At 29.4% G+C, this 22122-nt stretch overlaps 2 protein-coding genes across 3 annotated transcripts; both read left to right on the top strand.

Moving 5' to 3' along the window:
• The first annotated feature begins 4411 nt into the window (after positions 1-4411).
• LOC120077521 (auxin-induced protein AUX28-like) lies at positions 4412-9251 on the top strand. The gene is made up of 5 exons (XM_039031432.1): positions 4412-4725; positions 5565-5800; positions 6910-7039; positions 7921-7982; positions 8975-9251. Exons 1-5 carry the CDS (start codon positions 4529-4531, stop codon positions 9013-9015), a joined length of 666 nt encoding a protein of 221 aa, XP_038887360.1. The 5' UTR covers positions 4412-4528; the 3' UTR covers positions 9016-9251.
• Positions 9252-12573: 3322 nt separating this feature from the next.
• Positions 12574-17913, top strand: LOC120078362 (U3 small nucleolar RNA-associated protein 18 homolog). 2 transcript variants are annotated; one of them, XM_039032626.1, is made up of 3 exons: positions 12574-12753; positions 13658-15342; positions 17627-17913. In XM_039032626.1, exons 2-3 carry the CDS (start codon positions 13672-13674, stop codon positions 17633-17635), a joined length of 1680 nt encoding a protein of 559 aa, XP_038888554.1. In that variant the 5' UTR covers positions 12574-12753; positions 13658-13671; the 3' UTR covers positions 17636-17913. The 2 variants fall into 2 exon arrangements, with proteins under 2 accessions (XP_038888554.1, XP_038888553.1); XM_039032625.1 differs by lacking the exon at positions 17627-17913 and having other exon boundaries at positions 13658-15592.
• Positions 17914-22122: the final 4209 nt, after the last annotated feature.

The raw sequence follows: 22122 nt of genomic DNA, 5'->3' as shown, positions 1-22122 counted from the left end.
TGAGGCCCAACTGCCTGATCTTTAAGCTTCATCTCAGATCAGTTGAATCTTAGGACCAATTAAACACGGTATTCTCCATCAAGGTGGAATGAATTCTGTTTAAGGGTTTTTTTTTTTTTTTTGTCCATTACTTAATTAAGTTCAAGTGAAGAGGGATGATATTGCTTGGTAAAACATTTGTATTTGGTAACTGTTTTGGCTAAGGTAAATATATAAAAGGGTAATTATTTTTTATGACAAAATTGCTGGAAATATTCTCAAATGTAGCAAATTGTAACTATATATCAATGGTAAATACTGAGAGATAATGACATTTTGCTATATTTATAAATAAGTTAACTCATTTTCTTATATTTGTAAATACCTAATTTATAGTTCTTTTACCTTTGCCCCAAGTGGTGCATCCTTTGTTCAAAATATACCAAGGGTATGAATAATTCAGGTCAAAAGTCGAGCTGGCAGATTTTGATTTGATTGGTGAGCTGGCAATCTTGACCTGGTCAAATGATGACCTGGCAGATTTTAGACTTTGGAACAGAAGAATTTTTTTTGTATGGTATACTCTACTCATATTTTGCCAGTCGTTGAATGACATTAATTTTAATTTATTCTATGGATCCCACGTTATTCTTAAATCCTATTATAATAGCAAGTAATGAATGGTGGTATATGAAAATTTTTATACAATTGTAATCCCATAATTTTTTTTCTTCTAGAAGACACTCAAAATTGTTTGAAATTATTGTTTTTCTTAATTTTCTATGAAAGATTCCCGCAAGTAATATAAGATTAAAGAGAATATATTTTTGGTGAAGTTTCAAGTTTGTGACTATTTAGTTGTTGAAATATTAAAAAGGAACTTTTTTACTTCATGAAATTTAACAATATTCTTGAGCATCTTGAGTTGACTAATAATTTGATGACTTGAAAGTTAAATTTTTGTTAAATTATAAGAAAATACATTTGAACTTTGCTATTTGTTTAAAACACACCCATATTCTTTCAAATGTTGTTATATCACTTCAAAAGTACTCATATTCTTAATTTTCATCCGACATTCTAAAGAATTTCTATTTCCATAATAGTTTTGAAATGTTTAAGAGAGGGATAAGATTGTAGTTTTTGAAAGAATATGAATACTTTTGAAGTAAATAGTAAAATCTAATGAGATATATATGATTATTAAACTATAGGTTTGTTGAATTGTATAGTACGAATTGTACTGAAAATATATTTTTTTCTTTTCTCTCTTTTCTCTTCTTCCTCCTATTTTGACGAACCATTGTCGCCATAGGCCCTTGCCTTCATCGATCCGATCACGACCCCCTTCTCTAATGTTTGATCAAAGTTTCGGATGGGAGTTGTGTGAGATATTTAGGTATAAACTCTCACCTACATTTTTATGCTGTTTTTTTAGTATAAGAACTGTTTAAGTTGAAGGACTTTTCAAAGAGTATAACTTAAGTAGTTAGTCCAACTCTTAACACAAGATAATATGAACAAATTTGCAATAATTAAAAACTCACCAATAAATAGAAGAAACTCAAGCACCCAACACTTGGAATAAAACATTTCTAATAATAGTTTGTTTTTCATAGAGAACCTATATAGATGCAATACATGCAAAAGCTTGAAGGCATAATTTAGATAGATTTTTGTTGGCATGTTAGATATATATGGTGGACAATGATCCTCCCACATATCTTTAATTATAATGGTAAGATATTATCCACTTTAGACATAAATCTTCATGGTTTTGTTTTTAGAAAAGATCTCGTACCAATAGAGATATTGTCTCTCACTTATATACCAATGATCTTTCTTTTATATATAGTACAGTGTCAAACGTTAGTCTCATTCCCAACAATCCTTCCATTAGAGAAAGTACCAATACTAAACATCCCCTCAAATAATCATACATCCATCGAGCTCTTAGCCAAGACAACCTCTCTTCTCATATACCATCAGTCCGGTAGAGCTAAATCAAAGATTCTCAACATGTTTACATTTTTTGAAGCTCGCCATTACTTTGACACATTAGGATTCTACGGAGATGGCTAAGTTAAGGGTCATGACTTTGATACTACTTGTACTAAAAGACAAACGACTCCCTATATATCTTCAATAGTACGAAATGGTCTACTTTGGACAGAAGCTTGCATGATTTTACTTTTAATTGAAATATTGTCCCTCACTTATATACGGTTGATCTTTTCTACTTATCTAACCAACGTAGAACTTTGATCACATCTTTAATATCTATATATCTATCTATATAATAATAATAATAATAACCATCAAATTAGTTAGAGCAATTAATAATGGTACATTTTGTACCACAAACAAGAGTTTGAGATATTGTTTTTGTTGTGGGTATAGCTTTTTTGCAATGTTCCAAAATGAAAATGGGGTAAAAAAAAAATAACAATACATTAAAGTTTTGAAAAGTGCTTATATCTGTTCATGAGATTTTGAAGAATAATTTGTTTGGATTTATCTATGGTTATTATCAAGGGCCATACCTATTCTTAAATTTGAAAATTTGCTATAACCACACATTATTCTTCCTGTCAACCATCAATGCAATTTCCTGTCCTTCACATCAATTATTGTTATTCTTATGTCATTAATTTTGGTGGGCTTAATATTCATTACATCCCACCAAAGTTTTCTCTATTTAAATTTATTCTACACATCAAATTCATGCATTTAAGGTATTGAGCTACATGAATTTATGGCAAAAAACAAAAAAAAAAACAAAAAAAAAGGTAAATTTTTGTTTTTGTTTGTCAATTTGGAGGATTTTAATTTATGGAATTTTTGTTATGATTATGACAAATTATATGGATAATGTGGTCCAAAGGTATGTATGTAAATACAAATTATGATAATCCAATTATCAAATACATAGACAAAGAATATGGTCCAGACAAAATTATCAACCTATGTATTTTATATTTTCTCTAAATACCCAATACACATTTGAGAATATTTTAAATCTCATATCAAGCTTTAGAGTGGGATATTCATAAATCTAGAGTTAGGACACGTCCGAATTGGTTTGAGAAAAAAAGTATTTTTTTAAAAAAACTCATTTTTATTTAAACACTTTTCATAAAAATTGTTGAAAATACACTTCAAAAGTTATTTTGAGTGGTTGTTAAACACTTCAACTTTTTCCAAAATGACTTATTTTTAAATTAAATACTTCAAAATATATTCCAAACACACTTTTACTTTAATCATTAACCTTCATGTGAGCAATTTTAATTTTTTATTATTCATATTTTGAAATGTTTTAAAATTTAAAAAAAAAAAAATGTCTAGACCACGTGGTAATCCTTCCACTTCTTCACTTGGCATAGACAAATATCATCCCCACTTTTTCGTTGCAAATTTTTTTTGTTCCCGACGAAGAAGCTTTTCTGTGTCGAGAGAAGTTTTTTCGACGACCACACCAACGGTTAAAAAGGTGTCGGGAAAGCTTTTTCTGATGCTTTTTTTACTTTTTCGGAAGGTTTCAGCCGTCGGGAAAAAACAAATTTCTTGTAGTATACCAAGTGTATTTATTAGTCTAGACAAACTCATGATAATTTTAATTCTATTTAGGTCTTATTTGAAAACTTTCTCGACTTTTAGTCGATATTATAATGTCTTAACTAATCAAATCTATATGTCAACGTGAGTATAATTCAACTTAAATAAATTTATACTAACAACTTCGAAGTCTGAAGTTTAATCTCCACCCCACATATTATTTTAAAAAAAAACCTAGTTGATCTATGTATACTCATATAGTTCAACCAAAAAAATTGTTGTTGTTGACCAACTTAACTAAAATTGGTTAAAAGATCAAAACTTCTAGACATGAGAGGAGGAAAACAATTAGTTAAAAAGATCATACTATATGTGCTTATCTTAAAAGTCAAGAGGTTCTTCAAATTTCAATATCCATAACTGGTTGTACTTTTTTAAAAAAATAATAATAATAAAAAGAGTCATTTTTGTCCTCTAATTAGTTTCTTATTTTCTTTTTCAAAAAGAATTAGTCTATTAATCTTTTGTTTATAAATTATAAAAATAGATTCACCTCGTGTCTTTTATTGCATGAAAATAATTATTATTATTTAAACAATTTCAATAAAACTTAGTTTCGAATAATTAAATTTAAGATCTATTATGAAAATATAGATACTAACATTAAACCATAAAAGTAGAAAGACTAAAATGAAACGGAACCGAGAGTATTTTGAGCTTTAAAAAAAAAAAAAACAAATAAAAGAAAAAGGGAGAGAAAATTCCATGTGTCAAAATTGGGGCAAAAGGCTGAAGTAGGGACCCTAATTAATATAGTGAAACTGAAAATGAAGTGATTTTATGGTACCCCAAAATAAGGCCCTTCCCTCTCAAAACAAAACAGTCTATTTTAATTTTATTATCATTTCAACCCAAAGAACAACCAGCCAGCTACCAATCAAGCTCTCAAAGCTTTTGTAAGATAGAGAGAAAGAGAGAAAAGGCAAAAACGATGTCGTTTGAGGAGACAGAGCTGAGGCTAGGGTTGCCTGGAAATAATAATGGAAAGTCAGAAATGACAAGGAAGAGAGGGTTTGATCATGAACAACATGAATACTCAGCCACTGATCAAACATTACTAACAATGCCCCATTTGAAGCTTGATCTTGTTTCATCTCATCATCCAAATCACAACCCTCCATCACCCAAGTATGTTCTTCTTCTTCTTCATTATCCCTTTATTCCTTTCCTTTTTCTTCTCTCGGGTTTGAGAATTTGAACCTCCGATTGATCTAAGAGTATAAGTTAGTTATTGTTAAGCTGTGCTCGTTTTGGTTTTTTCTACTTTCCCTTTTATTACCAATTATTATCAATGACAAGTTTATATTAACCAAAAAAATGTTTTGAAGGATTAAGTTGATTGATTTTTTTTTTCTAGTAAAGGATTGAATCATTTAATCTTTATGTCTTATCCACTAAGCTATGTATGAATCGGCGTAATTTTACAAAAGTCAAATACATACGGTAGGGTTAAGGTTTTTTGGAGTGGAAAAATTGTTAAAATCTCACCGATAACCATCCAATCTTTGATGTCTTATCCACCGAGTTGCGTTTGAATCGGCTTAAGTTACAAAAGTAAAATGGATATAATTAGACTAAGGTTTTTTGAAATGAAAATCGTTAAAATCTCATCGATAACTCCAAAAGCTTAATTAAGTTAAATTTAATTATATCAATACTTTAATAAACTTTACTCATTCGAGGGTTTGTAAATTTGTAGAAAGTTCAATGAGAGTTGAAAACAATATTAATTAGGAGAAAAAATGACCTAGCAGAAGTTTGAACACAAAGTCTCCTTATTCTGATATCATGTTAAGTATTCACCGAGATTGACCTAACATGTTTAAACTATAGTGAGTTTTGTAGCCTAACTAGGTCAATTATTATTGTAATTAGCTTAAGCTAATGTGATAGGGGTTCGATTTATTACTTAGAATCTCTTACTCTGGTACCACGTGGGGTGAATCTGATAAGCCTAAGGTTTGTAGGGGAGAAGTGGTGGGATGGCCACCAATAAGGTCATATAGAAAGAAGAGGTTGAGCCTTCAAAAGGGAAGCAAAGAGGAAGAAAGTGATGAAGAAAAGAAAGTGGTGAATAAGGTTAGGTTTGTGAAGGTTAGCCTTGATGGTGCACCTTATCTTCGTAAGGTTGACTTGAATATTTACAACAGCTACACTCAACTTTCCCATGCCTTAGCCAAATTCTTTGCTGCCTTCACCATTGGTAATTTCATTTCTATTCTATTATATCTCATTATTCTTTTTTAAACAATTACCTTCAAATCTGTATATTTGGTTTTTATATTTTAAGACTTGTTTTTTTCCCTCCAACCTTCATTTGTGCATGATAGTTTTTTCTATTTAAAATATTTACAAATAATAACAAAATATCACCATCTATTTCTGATAGACAACGTCGTAAATAAATTGTAAAATTTTGCTATATTTATAAATTGTTTGATTCATTTTCCTATATTTGAAAACGACCCTTTCTCTGGAGGGCATTCAACGAGTTCCATACTTTTAGGCCCGCTATGGTATTTTTTTTTTTTTTTTTTTTTTTTTTTTTTACAATGGGTTGCAACTTTCTTAAGTACAATAGTTGAATTTTTAGCCAAATTCCAAAAACAAAACAAATTTAAATTTTTTTTTTTTTTTTAGTTTCCATAATTTGACTAGTTTTCGAAAACTTTAATAAAAAAGTAGATAACAAGGCAAGAAATTTAGAAGTGGAAGAAGTTTTGTAAATTTAATTTTTTTTAAAAACTAAAAACCAAAAACCACATAGTTACCAAAAGGGTCCTTAATTTCTTTTATTAAAATTGATTACCTAAACTTTAAAACATGTATTATGCTTAGTTGGGGTATTTATAAACTTAATGTTAAATTACAAGTATAGTCTTTTTGATATTTTAAGTTCGAGTCTCTAGCTATTTGGTTCCTCCATAGTTTTCAAATTTATGTGTTCATTTGGTCTTTAAACTTTAATGAGTGTTTAATTAATAGATAGGTTGAACTTTCAATTTGTGTTCAATAGCTCCTTTGACATATTAAAAAAAATTAACCAATATATTTATTAGATATAAAATTGAAATTTACGTCTACTTGTCAAACTATAACTTTTCAATTTTTACGTAGGTTTGTGAATTTTTAAAAATGTTAATACGAAATTGAAAGATCGGGAGATCTATAGTGGAAAATTGAAAATTTAGAGGCCGACAGGTAATGTTAAAGTTAAGTGACTTATTAGATATTTTTTTAAATTATAAAAACTTTGTGAATATTTGTATGTTATAATAATTGATATTTTCATTGTCTCTAATTCATATCAAGGTAACTGTGGATCCCAAGCAGCTGGGATGAATGAAAGCAAACTAATAGATTTTTTGAATGGTTCTGATTATGTTCCAACCTATCAAGACAAAGATGGTGATTGGATGCTTGTTGGTGATGTTCCATGGGAGTAAGTGATCTCTTTTTATGTAAATAAAAATATTGATAAAATGTCGATGTTATCGATGAATATTTATAAACAAAAATTATAAAAATAAAAAATTTAAACTAATATTTTATATTTTTAAACGAGTTAAAATGTTTATTATTTATATTATATTCAAATTAGTTCCATTTTATTAGTTATTTTATTTATGTTCATGAATGTTTTTATGATATAATGAAAGTGTCAATTCACCCTTTCTATTGATGTCGGACCCATAAAAATATTGAAATATCGATACAAATGTTTCTTGTCACCTCTTAAAATTTGACTTGATTAATAATAGGGTTTTTTTCAAATTAAAAAAAAATGAGTCAACTTATTTATAAAATATAACAAAATTTTACTATCTATCTGTGATAGACCACGATAGACCGCGATAGACATCTATCAGTCAATGGTAGATGTTCATCATAGATAGACAGTGAACATTTTGTGATACTAGAAAATATTTTCAGTAGTTCAACATTCAAAACAATTACCCTTTATTTATAATATTATTTTTTAGTATTTTATATTGGTCATCAAACATTAACAAGATTTTTAGATTAGATTTAGAAACCGTTGTGACAAATTTTTATGGAAAATTATTTCAAATCATAAAACTGTTGAAAATATCTATAAATATAAGAAAAATTTCACTTCGCATTTATCATAGGTGAAATTTTGTTATATTTATAAATATTTTGACTCATTTTCTATATATTTAAAAATATAAGAAATAACGCAAATTACTATGTTAAATTTTATAGACCAAGCTACTAGAATTTAAACCCTATTGTGGAATAATAAAACTAATCATATATGTTTTTTTTTTTTTTACCATTCATATATATATATATATATAGGATGTTTGTTGAATCTTGCAAGCGTGTACGCATAATGAAAGGAAAGGAAGCCATTGGCCTTGGTAAGATTTTTTTATGAATTTATAATCCTTTCTCCAATTTCAAATCTTAATGTTTAAAATAATTTCTTAAACTTTCTCGTGAAGATGGAAAGTTAACTAGTTGGATTATCTATAAGCTCATGTATTTCCTTTCTGTATTATTGTCATAATATAATTGCTTTCGATGGCGGGATGTGATGAAGGTATTAGGAATGTGTCGATTTAATTGACATATCTTTGTGCACTTACTGATCCTTCTATCTTCGTATCTTGATAAGTTAACTAGGGATATTAAAAAGAACCCGATGACTACCTAAAAAACTTGATCAATCCAATCCAATCCAATCCGTACGGTTTTGGTTTGGTTATTAATTCATTTGGGTTGGTTTTGGTTCAAATAAATGAAAAATTTATGGGTTTGATTGGTTTATGGGTTCACAAAAAATAATCCGAGTTAACCCGAGCTAATCCGAACTCATTAGTAATAATAATAAATATTGTTTTATTTTCACTTAATTTAATGATTTTTTAGATTATTTATTATCTACAGTAATTTAAAATAGTTTTTTAACACCATGGAAATAAAATTTTCATAATATAATTAAAAATAATTTGTTAATCTTACTTCAATCCATGAAGATAATTAACCAAATTCTTTTACATTTTAACATGTTGCTTATTTTTTAAACAAAACTTTAAATAATGACCCAACTAACTCGAACCAACTCAATTCAAATTTTTGGGGATTGGGTTGGATTGGGTTCATTATTTAATAAAGGTGGTTTGGGTTGAAAAAATTTACTACCCGAACAATTGGATTAGGTCTAAAAAATATTTCAATCCAATCCAATCCAACCTACAGAATACCCCAAAGCTCGATTTTATATATCTAAATTCCATCATAAAGCATAATAAATGGAAATTTTTTGTTTTTTTTCCACCAAACAAGTCCTAATCTATATTATTAACATACGATAGTTTTTTGATTTTTTTTTTGGTTGTGGGGTTTTCAGCACCAAGGGCTGTAGAGAAGTGCAAGAACTACAAGAACTAACTTCACACCATTGATATTTGCAAGGCAAATTAAGATGGTTATGGTTTGAGGACAGATTGGTTTTGGTGTTTCTATATTTTCACAAGTTATGTAAAATTTGGATGTAGCTAATGTGAGATTATTAATTTGCATAAAGATATATAGTTAATGTATAATATCAATAATACATATATCTTTGTATTGTGATTCTATGTACACATGCTTTTTTTTTTGTAATTATTAAATTATTTTGTGTTTATGCAAAGTTTTTTTTTCCAGAGGAATCAAACTTCTAATTTCAAAACGTTAATAGAAGAGTTTCATATCAATTGAATTATGCTATTTTTTGTATGTTTACTTTTCATTACGAATTTTCTCCATTATTATGTATTTCAAGAACGTTAATATATATGTGTTTGCATGTCTAACAATTTGATATTTTTCTTGTACTCCTATAATACTAGACCCTTGTAACAATTCAGGTCCCATTTTGGCTTTTTATTTTTTATATTTGAAAATAAACATACCTTTCACTCTCTAAATTTCTTGATTTGTTATCTTTTTTTTTTCTTCAACCATTGTTTTAAAAAATTGAGCTAAAGTTTGAAAACTAAAAAAAATAGTTTTCAAATAGTAGTTTTTAGAATTTAGAATTTAACTCATGTACTTCGAAAAGATACAAATCAATGTAAAAAATTTAGAAGAAATATTCTTAGAATGTGTTTAGAGTGCATTTTCAAGTGTTTAATTTAAAAAATAAGTTATTTTGGAAAAAATGGGAGTGTTTAACCACTACTCATAATAGCTTTTGAAATATATTTTCAACAACTTTTGTCAAAAGTGTTTATATAAAAATGAATTTTTTAAAAAATATTTTCTTCACAAGTCAATTGACTCTTAATTTTTAAAAACTAAAAAAGACGATTACTTAACAACTTTACGACTTATTTAATTTTAGTCTCTAACGTGGTTAGTTTATTGTTTAATATTTTTTTAAAAAATTATATTATCTATTAGCATTTTCATTATTAATTAATTTTGGAAACAAATTTATATAATTTATTTTCTTACTCGATAATTATTACTAATATTTGATCAATTTCAATAAAAATGAGCTTGGAGGAACTAAATTTATATTTTATTGAAAATATAAAGACTATAATTAAACATTTACAAGTACCAAGACTAAAATTAAATAAATTCTAAATAAGCAATCAAAATGATATTTTAATCAAAATTAATTTTGCATCATCTATCATGGAGATGGGGATGCATATCACAACTAACAAACCAAATTGAATTGAACTGAACTGAATTTTTTTATAGTAAATATTATCACCATATATATTCATATCATGATATTGTTCATTTTGGACAAATCTTTCATCGCTTTGCTTTTCTAGTTTCATCCAAAAGGTCTCGTACGGTTAGTGTAGTTGTCTTCCTTCATAAATTCATGATCATCACTCTATCTAACTAACTAATTTTGATTGTATTTTCAACCGATGTGATAGACGTGATATTAATTTATAATTTAAATAAGCTTAATTTTGTAGATAAGATTTCCATTGTGCAAAAATAAACCAATTATGGAGATGTAGACTTCTCACCCATTCTTTGAAGCATAACATGCAGTTGCCCATTCATGGAATAATGTAATTATATATGTAATGGACCACTGAGAATGTCCATCTTTCAATTATTGTCTAGTCAATTTTAAAAATTTTAAATCATTATACATCATTTTCCTCAATAACATAGTCAAGTCTCAATCAAAGTTAGCATTTTTATATATCAAAGAATATTTTGAAGATTATAATTGAAACTCATCCTACCATACATCTATGATTTAGTAAGTTTAATATCAAAGCTATTTATAATAAACCCAATTAAAAAAAAAAATAGTCAATTTGAGTATAGCTCGGTGGTTAAAGATATCAATAACTATTTTAAAGGTCAGTAGTTCAATTTTCACTTCCGAAATTGTTATACTTCAAACTTCTATTAAAAAGATCGTAGAAGAATAAAGAAGGATTATACTCATTCTTTGGTAATGTAAAATTCAACTTAGATGTAGTAAAGATGTACCATTTATTAGGAAGGTGTTAAACTTAAAAAGAATTCTTTGCTCATTTTTTTTCTTTTTCTTTTTTAAGAAGAAAAAATTGTGATATTTTAAGGGAGAAAACAAAAGCAAAAACAAGAAAATGTGTTATGTAACTTATATGTAGTACAAATATATAAATACAATGAAGGATGAAATATTGTTATTATTATTATTTTCAAAGGTAATGTATGGTTAAAAAGAGAGAACGGCTTCACAACCTGAGGTCAAGCTACAAACAAAATATTACAAAACAAGACAACGAAACTACCAAACAACTGAACATATAAAAAGAATACACCCTCACACAACTCAAGAAAAAATGTCTCAAGGATAAAAGTCCTTTTGGTTCCCCATAGGAAAATTCCCTAGCTACTTAGAGCAACATATAAAAATCTTAGATCATCTTAGACTAATCACTTGTGGAGGACGCAAAGTGACTCCATGGACACACCTAATACACTCGAGCTAAACATGATAAAGAACAACACACCAAACAACTTTCCAATCCTTATGCCTCAACCGATTCCCGTGCTAAAATGATAAATCTAAGTGAGCTTCGAATCTCAGTTTGATATCCTATGGAAACATCTTCCTTATAAAAGTATGTCCCGCTAGATAGCATTACTAAAAGGACACTTAAAGAATAAATGACCCCTAGACTCAACTTCATTAGTATACAGAACACAATCACTAGAGTTATCAAAGTACCATCGTCTAACACGATACGTGTCTGCAACCTATTTCGAATAATAAGCCGAGAAATGAAAGCATGACTAGGTATAATTCTCCCTAAACTAAAGAAGGCTAGCCTAAGACACCATAGGATGTTTAGGATGTAATGACTCCCAAGCATTAGCGATCGAAATACATCAGAACGACAAGGGGAGTTAGGTTATACTATCTTCCCACCCAACCTTGAGACTAATCAATTGTACTAGTGCGGAAAGGTCTTCTAGATTCCAAAAGGTAGAAGGTCAGTTCCAAGTTCAATCAAGACACAAGAAATCACTCATCTTAACATGAAGGGAACTATCTACATCTAAGATAACTGTAGTACTAAACTGTTGAAGGATGGAGCCCCCTTCTAACCAAGGGTCATACCAAATCGAACAACAACACCCATTATCAATAGAAAATCAAACCATATACCTCATACCATCCTCAATGCAAAGGATAGCTTTCCAGCACCAAGATGAAGACGTAGAAGCCATAACCACCCAAATACTACGATCTCGCAAAATATGCACCTCCATCCAGACAATTCATAAGGATCCTTATCGAATTAGAATAAGCAACAATAACTTCTATGATAGCAGCAATATTACAACATTCATATCCACAGGGCCAGATCGAATCATAACTAATTATTTTGATATCATTTCGTTCTTATTATTTAAAACCGAACTACACCAAAAATTTACTAAAACAAACAAAAAATTATTGTGTTCAATTTAAAATAATAAGAGAACCAAATTATTTGGTTCGGTTTGGTTTTGAATTTGAAAACGGAGTGAAAACCGACAAAATAATAAAGAAATAAGAAATTAGGTTCTCTTCTTCCTTTGTTAGTGTTAGACTGCTGCCGCGCCGACTGCCCTTTCCTCGTCTCCTTCTCCGACTCTGTTCCGATCTTGTCTTCCTCAAGGCTCAAGGTATTTTGCTTTATTTCTCTATGAACTTACTTACAATACGCTGTGTTACTCCATAGCTCCAAAAGATTACATTATGGGAACTTCATCTATTGAATTATGAAGTGATCAAGCGCTGAAATTGAGCTTTTTTTTTGTTGGGTCGCTCTCGTTTTTCTTGGAACATACATGTTTTCTGTTTTTCTTATGAATCTTATGAGTATGAATGTTGATTTCAAATTCTGCTCATGATTCTTTTAAATTTTTTTTGGTAATGATCATATTCATTCCATATAGTACTGAAAATTCGACCTTATTCGTGTGGAGAGCAAAGGATGTGGAGATATTTTTTCTATGATGGGGTTTTCTTTTAGAGGGCAGAAGAATTTGGTTGTCCCTTTTGTTTTCAGATTTTGCTGCAATATTTTTGGGCTTGTTTAGGTTAATTAATTTCTCTTTTTTCCTTTTTGTTTTTTTGTAATATGATGTATGTTTTATATATTATAAACTGATTGCAAGTTTTTGTTGAGGATGGTGATTTTAGTTTTCTTTAGGTACTTCAACTTCTAATTAATCCATCCCATTCTCTTTTAATTCCTAGCTTGATTGATTGAAATCTCTCCCTCAATTAATTAATACAGTAGCCAATGATACTTTGAATTTTTTGTTTTAAATGAGAGCATAAGTTCAGACATACTTTTCAATTATTCATGAAGAGTAATCTTTCAATCAAATGGTGATGAACCAATCACCGTGTTCAATGAATGTGAATTATTTTTCTTCTGTATTGTAGAATTCAACTGCTTAATTTCAGAAATTAAGACTAAAGGCACAATTTACATGAAGGAATAACTTGAGCTTATGGGTCATGAGTTCTTTTACTTCTGATGCATTTTTGGTTAACTTGTCGGTATGATTGATTTTGCAGGAGCTGAGTGGAAGATGAGTTTAATATCACAAAATGTTGCTGTAATTAGTAGTATGGAGAATGTTACAGGGGAGAATATTGTTGGCTTGTCATCTCCGTTGAGAAACGTAGATGCTAGTGATGTAGAAAACTCTGGTCTAGATACTACTAGGGTAAAGAAGAGAAAGAAAGAGCACAAGAAAGAAGATGAACAACTAGTAAAAGAACAACAAAAGGAAATGAAGAAGCTTGAAACCTTTCTTTTTGGATCACTCTATTCCCCTGTTGAATTTGGGAAGGATGAAGAGCAAAATGGTTTTAGTTCTGATGAGAAAGTTCCTGCTTTGTACATAATGGATCGCTCTGCAAACAATTCCCTTTCTGCATATGAAGGTGATTTTGGGCTCATACATGAGAGTACGAATGAGAAGGAACCTCAGCAAAGAAAACCAGCATGGGTCGACGAGGAAGAGGAGAAGGCAACGGTTAATATTACTAATGTTAGTAGACTGAGAAAATTGAGGAAGGAAGAAGATGAGAATTCGATATCTGGCTCAGAGTACGTGTTAAGACTGAGGGCTCAGCATGCCAAGCTAAACCCAGGTACCGAGTGGGCTCAACTTGATGCACAATCCAGGGGTGGCAGTGATGACGATGATCAATCATCAGATGATGAAAGTGCAGTTACATTGGCTGATGGTCATGATAATGTCGATTCTATCGATGATATCCTCCGAACAAGTGAGAATCTCGCTGTGAAGAGAGGTGCAAAATTGTTGCCTGGACTTCTTGAATACTCAAGACTTGTAGATGCTAATGCAGAGGAGCCATCTAATGGTCCTATCAATTCGGTTCAGTTTCATCACAATGCTCAGTTACTACTAGCCACTGGGTTGGATCGAAAGCTTAGATTTTTTCAGATTGATGGTAAACGGAATATGAAAATTCAGAGCATTTTTCTTGAGGATTGCCCCATTCAAAAGGCATCATTTTTGCCTAATGGATCTCAGGTTATCATAGCTGGGAGGAGAAAGTTCTTCTATAGCCTCGATCTAGTGAAAGCAAAAGTAGATAAAATTGGTCCTCTTGTAGGTAGAGACGAGAAAAGCCTTGAAGTTTTTGAAGTTTCCCCTGATTCTAGCACAATTGCATTTATTGGTAATGAAGGTTATATCCTGTTAGTGTCAACCAAAACAAAGGAGCTCATCGGGACGCTTAAGATGAATGGAAGTGTTCGTTCTTTGGCATTCGCAGATGATGGACGACAGCTACTGAGCTCCGGTGGTGACGGGCAGGTCTACCACTGGGATTTAAGAACAAGAACATGCATCCACAAGGGTGTCGACGAAGGTTGCATCAATGGTACTGCATTATGTACCTCTCCAAATGGAGCATTGTTTGCAGCTGGTTCTGATAGTGGCATTGTTAACATCTATAATAGACAAGAATTCTTAGGGGGCAAGAAGAAGCCATTGAGAGCCATTGAGAATCTGACCACCAAGGTAGACTTTCTTAAATTCAATCATGACGCTCAAATATTGGCTATCTGTTCAAGAATGAAGAAAAGTAGTTTGAAGTTGATACATGTTCCTTCTTTTACTATATTTTCGAACTGGCCGCCACCGAAGAAGAACCTTCAGTATCCTTCATGTTTGGATTTCAGTCCTGAAGGAGGTTACATGGCTGTGGGAAATGCTGCTGGAAAGGTATTATTGTATAAACTACATCATTATCATCATGCTTAGATTTGATCTCCAGATGCTTAATCATTTTCTGGAACAATTTTGATTGATACCTATATTAGTTATTACAATCACTGTTACTTTAGACGAGTTTACTGTAGTTGGTATGTTGTTTACTAATTTTCTACTTATTAAAATGTACTTTTTGTTGTTAAAACTATAACACTTGATATTAAGAGATTAAAGCTCAAGTTTCATACTTTGGTATTGAGAAGTACTTTCCTCTAAACAGTGGGTCTTGTTATTGAGAACTTATTGGGCCCAAAGTCAAGTGAGATACTTTGTACCACATTGAAAAAATAAGCATTCTCAATATAGTATAAATATTAAGCAATGCGACGAGAATTTCTAAACTGTAGTTGTGGTTGAAGTTGGATCTTTTCCCGTGCACCACCGTCGGGTCGGACGGGCAGGTTCCGGTAACTGCACTCGAGCGAAAAAAAGATGCAACTTTTTATTATCCCTCTATTTAAATTTTACCCTTTTTATTAAAATGTTTCAATTAAATTCAGATCCATAATTATTGGATATAATTAAATATTTTTTGCCCGTTTTTCTTTATGCCCGTTTTTTCATCCATTGGGTGTTCTAGCTGCTCATCATCTTCTTCATAAATAGCGAGGCTTTTCCAAAATATTCGGATCCAATTTTTCTACTGTTTGGTGATTTTCTTCATTGTCTTTCCATACTGTTTTTAGCATAATTTTCGACGATTTTATTCCTTTCTCTGGTGAGTGTATGCTTGAATTGGGAGGTTGTGTTAACCTTGGGGTCAGCATATGCGATATAACATCGAAGTTATATCAAATTTTGCTTTCAAGGTAGTGGATCGTATAACAACCCAAATTTGTACGCATACACTACAGGAAATTAAATGTCAAATGTTAAGCAGGACGAAATTTTATTTAAGAGGTAGTAAATGTAATACTTGAACCCTAATTTAGAAAGCAGGAAAATAAATAAATTTAATAGGAAAATCGGGCGGAAATTTAGAATTGGAAAAAATAACAAATTTATTAATTATCCAAAAATAATGAATAAGGGGTAGAATCAGCGAGAAAGTGCCTGGAGAGAGAGCGAGATTGGAGAGAAATATTGGAGAGAAACGAGATTGGAGAGAAATGTTGGAGAGAAAACTGGGAGAGAGCAAAGTTGGAGAGAAAAGATGGAGAGAGAAGGAGAGAGCCACACTAGCGAGATTGGAGAGAAAATTGGAGAGAGCGAGAGTGGAGATAGCGAGATTCCCAGCGAGAAATCTGGAGAGAGCGGGAGCCACGAGAGTAAACCGAGTGAGATTTGGATTGAAGTGTGGATTATGCGTTGAATTTTGGATTGAAGTGTGGATTATGCGTTGAATTTGGCCACGATCTTATATATTATACATAGAGAACCCTAAAATTGAAGGTGTCTTATTAAAAGAAATTAACCTAAGTAATTTTAAAGAAGCCATTTACGTCAAACGTTAGCCAAAATTAGGTGTCTTATTAAAAGAAATTAACCTAAGTAATTTTAAAGAAGCCATTTGTAGGATGAGTTGTCACACAGAGAAGAGTTGGAAACGGCTATAAATAGGAGGCTTTGAGCTGGAGGTTAAACTCATTCTCAAACAAAACTCAGTAGGAAAAATCATTTCCTTTTGGTTTAAGAGGGAAAGCTCTACTGATTAAACCATAAGGAATAATAAGGAATAACTAGGATCGCAGTCAAGGTAAGTAGTTTATCTCACCCTCTCTTTAAGTGTTTCATGGTAGTGTACCTTTAATATGTTGCATAATTATGTTATTGTTATGTTGCATTACATGTTTAAAATACGTTTATCGACAAGGGACCCCATGCATTCTGTTCGTTCACAACAATGAAATAAGATTAAATTTTAATTAGATAAAGGTTATGCTTCTAGGGTTAGTAGGGCATGTATGGTTGCACCCTCTAGACCCAATTCTATGTCAAATTTATGCTAGGGATTAACAGGGTATGTATGGTTGCACCCATCTAGTCCAATCTTAAGTTTATGCTAATGGTTGATGTTGGATGCGACTCTGGCCCTACTGACTACATGACCCGCTAATCATCAGAAACACCAATCATATGTTTTACGTTAGAAGCATAACCGACCATCACATGTTATTATATGTTTTCGGTCCCAATCATATGTTTTCAGGACATGTTGCATGTGATTGTGCATTTGGTCACTACCCTATGTGAGAACTACCTACTGGGTATATTATATATTCATCCTATTTTACAGACTTTGTAGGTAAGGACACAGCGTAGGCGGCAGAATTGTCGCTTAAATGGCCAAGCATCAAGCTCACTATCATAGGCATATGCATTTTTGTATCACTACGCTAATGTTTTATGGATCCTGGTGTTTCGTAAAATAAATTTTTTATATAGCTTTCTACCTAATTAATAAAATATTAGATATGTTCTTTTGAGATTTTTATCAAAACTTATCTTATGATAGAAAAGTCTAAGTATGCATGTCGTAGCGGTCGGACCATAATATGTAAGGATCCGGTCATTATATTTACATGGCACAACAACAATCGACATTTGATACCGACATTTATTACTCTCATAATTGAAAATTGTTTTACTTTTACATTATTTTTTCTGTTGTTGATTATGTTATTCTTTTCCTTTTGGAAATGACGGTTTCTAAAAAGTCAGGAAAGCTACAAATAATTGTATATATCTTAATGGAGTGTTAATTTTAACCATTGATAGGCATTATTATGTTTATGATATCAATAGAATTGACATATGAGGAAAAGGAATAAGAAAGTTTAAGATATCTTTTTGTTATTGTGTTTAGGTTAGTCTATTTTAAATGGTTGGAAATATTTTTAAATATAGAAAAATATCGCTATCTGTCGGTGATATATATTGAAAAATATATATATTTGTAAATAAGTTGGCTCATTTTATTATATTTGAAAACAACTCTAATTTATACTTGTTTTCTCTAAATTTAGTTGCGAGTTGAATGAAGTTTGAAATTCAAATTTGAAGGGAAAAAAACTAATTTTGATAAATCTTTTTTTAATATTATTTTTATGTTTTTAAAACTTAACTTGGTTTTTAAAAATATGAATATGATACTTAATAACTTAAAAATCTATTGGTTATCAATTGATAACTTAGTAATTTAATTTTTAAGTTAATTTATAAATTTGGTCTCTATAATTTTAAGAAATTTACAATTTAATCCTTATGTATTAGAAGTTAAACTTTATCTTTTATAGTTTGATAAAACTTTCATAGATAGATCATTTGGCATAAGGCTATTTGATGAAGAGGTTAGTCTCCCACTTTCAATCGTTGTATTATAAAAAATTACAAAATTTATCAAACCATAAATACCATCAATGAAGTTGTTTTGTCTAAGATGAAATTATAACTTTGATTAAATTACATATTTAGTTGTTATAGTTTGTTAAAAATAAATCATTAAAGCTAAACAAACAAAGCATGGTCCTCGATAAGAGTAAAGGACACCTAATTAGGATAACAAGAGAGGCAACATGCTAGAAGATCGTGAGGCTCTATGATTTGATAAATCTTCACATACTATTTACGAGGGTTTATCAATAGGGATTAAATTCATTAGATTTTAACATGAATCAATTTTGTTATTTAACCTGTACTTTTATCGTAATAGGAACTCAAACTACATAATTTTTTTGTCGCTAAAATACCTATATGATAATTGAGCAACGTTTGATTTGACGATTGGATTATATTATCATTTCATTATTGATACTTTCTTCCAAATTTAAAATAATTTATTTATTCTTTTAAGTAATTTAATAAATTGAAAAGAAGTGCACAAGACTCAAGGATATAAAAGAAAATAAAGACAAAATAACTTTTTCAAAAATGTCAACAAACTTTTCTTCATAAATAAAAATGCCATAAACTATCACACGTCATATTTTTTTTGTTTCGTTACTATACCACTGACGTCTTCAAGGAGAAAACATTTTGATTACTTTGTGGCTAGTTAAAAGAGTTAGAATCTATCCGGTTGGAGCAATAATTATCTTTAAGGCTATAATAACAACTTCTTATTACAGTAAATATTATTTTAAAATCTTCAATTAGTTATAGTTAATATTATTTCAAAACTTTAATTTGCTACAGTATTTACTATTGCTATAATTTTTACTATTTTACATCCATCATTTTTTTTTGTTTTTGCTACAATATTTACCATTTCCTTCTTAAACTAAAATAGTTTACACCTCAAACATGTATTATTATAACTCAAACTAAAATAATTTATACCCAAACACAAACTATTATAACTCAACTATAATAATCTAGAACTATAATAACCAACTCTTTGCCCCCAAACATCCCTAGGTGCTTATTTGGTAGAGATTTTATTTTATATTTTCAGATTTATTGAGTTTAGTTAATATGTGTTTGGTTGGCAATCTGGATTCGATTTTTGAAATTTATTTGATTTCGTGATCCAAACTCTACAAATTCTAAAAACAACTATTTCATATTTTCAGTGGATTCAAATTTTGAATTTGAAATTTTAAAATGCATAATTATATAAAAATGATTTTAAAAAAGTAATAATAATTATACTATTTCGTATTATAAACTCAATTATTTTTATTAGATTTAATATATGTATACATATATATTATAGGAGGGTTTTCGAAAATAGAAAATTAAGGAAAACTATTTACACAAAATAGCAAAATTTAATATTCTTTGATAAATATCGATAGAAGTCTATCGGATTTTATTAGTGATAGAAATCGATAGAAGTCTATATAAATGCTGATAAAAGTCTATTAGTGTCTATCAGTGTTTTTCTTTTTCTTATTTCTATAAATAGTTTAACATTTTTTTTCTATGTATGAAAATTTCTCCATATTATATGATATTATAAAATAATAAATATGTAAAAAGTTTAACATAAAACAAGCTAAAAAAAAGTAATTAATAATGGATTATATTCAACCTTTAATGAATAACTAAATATATTTTTAAACACATTTTCAAAAAATTTTAAAATTGGAATTTAATTTTTGAATATGCTACCAAACATATATATGAATACATGAAATATAATTATGTTTTCAATGAATCATTTGTTTTTAAATTTCTATTTTCAAATTGCTTATCAAACAGACATTTGACTAAGCATAACTCACGAGGATACAACCTATCAATGAAATATGCTCATTGAAATACGTTGAACTTATTATTTGGTACTTCGAACAATCAAGTACAGGGTCTCGCAGTCCAATCAGCGAGTTGGGATCTAGGGGCGATTTCCTTAGTGGGGTTCGAGGGCAACACCCACGAAATCTAAGTTTAATTCGTATTTGGCATATTTATATTATTTACATTTTTTATCCTAGTGTTTAAAGAAGTACGTTATATAAACTCTCTAACTTTATATGGTCAGAATAATTTCTTCTAATAATAAACTGTTATCCCTCTACTCATGACATAGCTATCACAATGTTAGTGAACCGCGTAAATCTCTTTGTCGATTCTCTTTTGCTTTAAATTTTTATTTATCTTTGATTGTCGATTGTTAACACATTTCTTTATCATTTGAATTATGTTTGAATTGAAAAATGAAATATACTAATGGTTAAATTACAAGTTATTTCTTGAATTTCTTTTGTCTGTTGGGTTTCTAAACTTTTTTTTTTTTTAAAAAAAAAAGTCTAATAAATATCTGAACTTTCAATTTTTGTGTCCAATATGTTTTTGAACTTTAAAAAATATCTAATAGATACTTTTTCGATTTTGTGTTCAATAAGACCTTAACATTTCAATTTCAAATTTTATAAGTTAAGGGACACTTTAGACATATACTTCAATTTTATATTTATTAAACCCATTAACTTAAACTTTTTGTAATATGTCAAAAGACTTATTGAAAACAAAATTGAAACTTAAAAAATTTATTGAAATCCTTTTAATTTTTAAGAACCAAATAGATATAAATTCTAAAGTTGAAGAACTAAAGTTGGAGTTCTAGGTTTTGGATCGAGTTTTGATCATTTGATTCCTAAATTTTAAAATATTATATTTTTATCTATGAGTCTTGAGTTAAATTTCGATTTTTGTTTTTAGGTTCCAAAATGTTTCATTTTTAATTTTGAGTGTTTAAGTTGGATTTTCATTTGGTCCCTAAATTTCAAGATTTACATTTTTAAACTTGGTTTTTTTAATTAAATGTATAAACTTTCAATCCTTAGTGATAATGCCGTAATTCAATTTAAAAAAATCAAAAGAAGTATAGTTAATTAGTTTTCACTAATTTTCCACCAATGTTAAAGTTAATTACAATTTATTAATAATTTTAAATAAATTAACCGAAATTTAACGTCATAGACCAAAGTCATCATTAATTAGTGAAAATTCAAGGGTGAAGTGACACTTAAGGACCAAATGGATACAAAACTAAAAATCTGATAAAATGTAATATTTTGAAACCTAAGAATCACCTAAATACTATACTCAAAGTTTTGTTAGTAAAAATGTAACATTTTGAAATTTAAGAACGACATAAATATTATAGTCAAAGTTTTGTTAGTAAGAATGTAACATTTTAAAATTTAAGAACGAAATAAAAACTAAAATGTCTAATTATAGTCAATGCTTAAAATGTCGAGATCTCAATTTCACCTAATTGTTGATAGAAATATCGATAAAATAGTTGTGTCAGTGGGTAATTTATGAAAAGATTATATAAACATTTTT

This window comes from Benincasa hispida, chromosome 5 (genome assembly GCF_009727055.1).
Source record: "Benincasa hispida cultivar B227 chromosome 5, ASM972705v1, whole genome shotgun sequence".
Taxonomy (NCBI): domain Eukaryota; kingdom Viridiplantae; phylum Streptophyta; class Magnoliopsida; order Cucurbitales; family Cucurbitaceae; genus Benincasa; species Benincasa hispida.
Note: the sequence above shows the minus strand (reverse complement) of the source record. Positions and strands in the feature narration are given on the sequence as shown.

What these genes read in the sequence shown, in the direction of transcription:
- LOC120077521 (XM_039031432.1), top strand. Translation starts at nt 4,529, where the DNA reads ATGTCGTTTGAGGAGACAGAGCTGAGGCTAGGGTTGCCTGGAAATAAT. An exon ending in CTTTGCTGCCTTCACCATTG is followed by an intron (nt 5,801 to 6,909) that starts GTAATTTCATTT and finishes ATTCATATCAAG; the next exon opens with GTAACTGTGGATCCCAAGCA. An exon ending in AAAGGAAGCCATTGGCCTTG is followed by an intron (nt 7,983 to 8,974) that starts GTAAGATTTTTT and finishes TGGGGTTTTCAG; the next exon opens with CACCAAGGGCTGTAGAGAAG.
- LOC120078362 (XM_039032625.1), top strand. Translation starts at nt 13,672, where the DNA reads ATGAGTTTAATATCACAAAATGTTGCTGTAATTAGTAGTATGGAGAAT.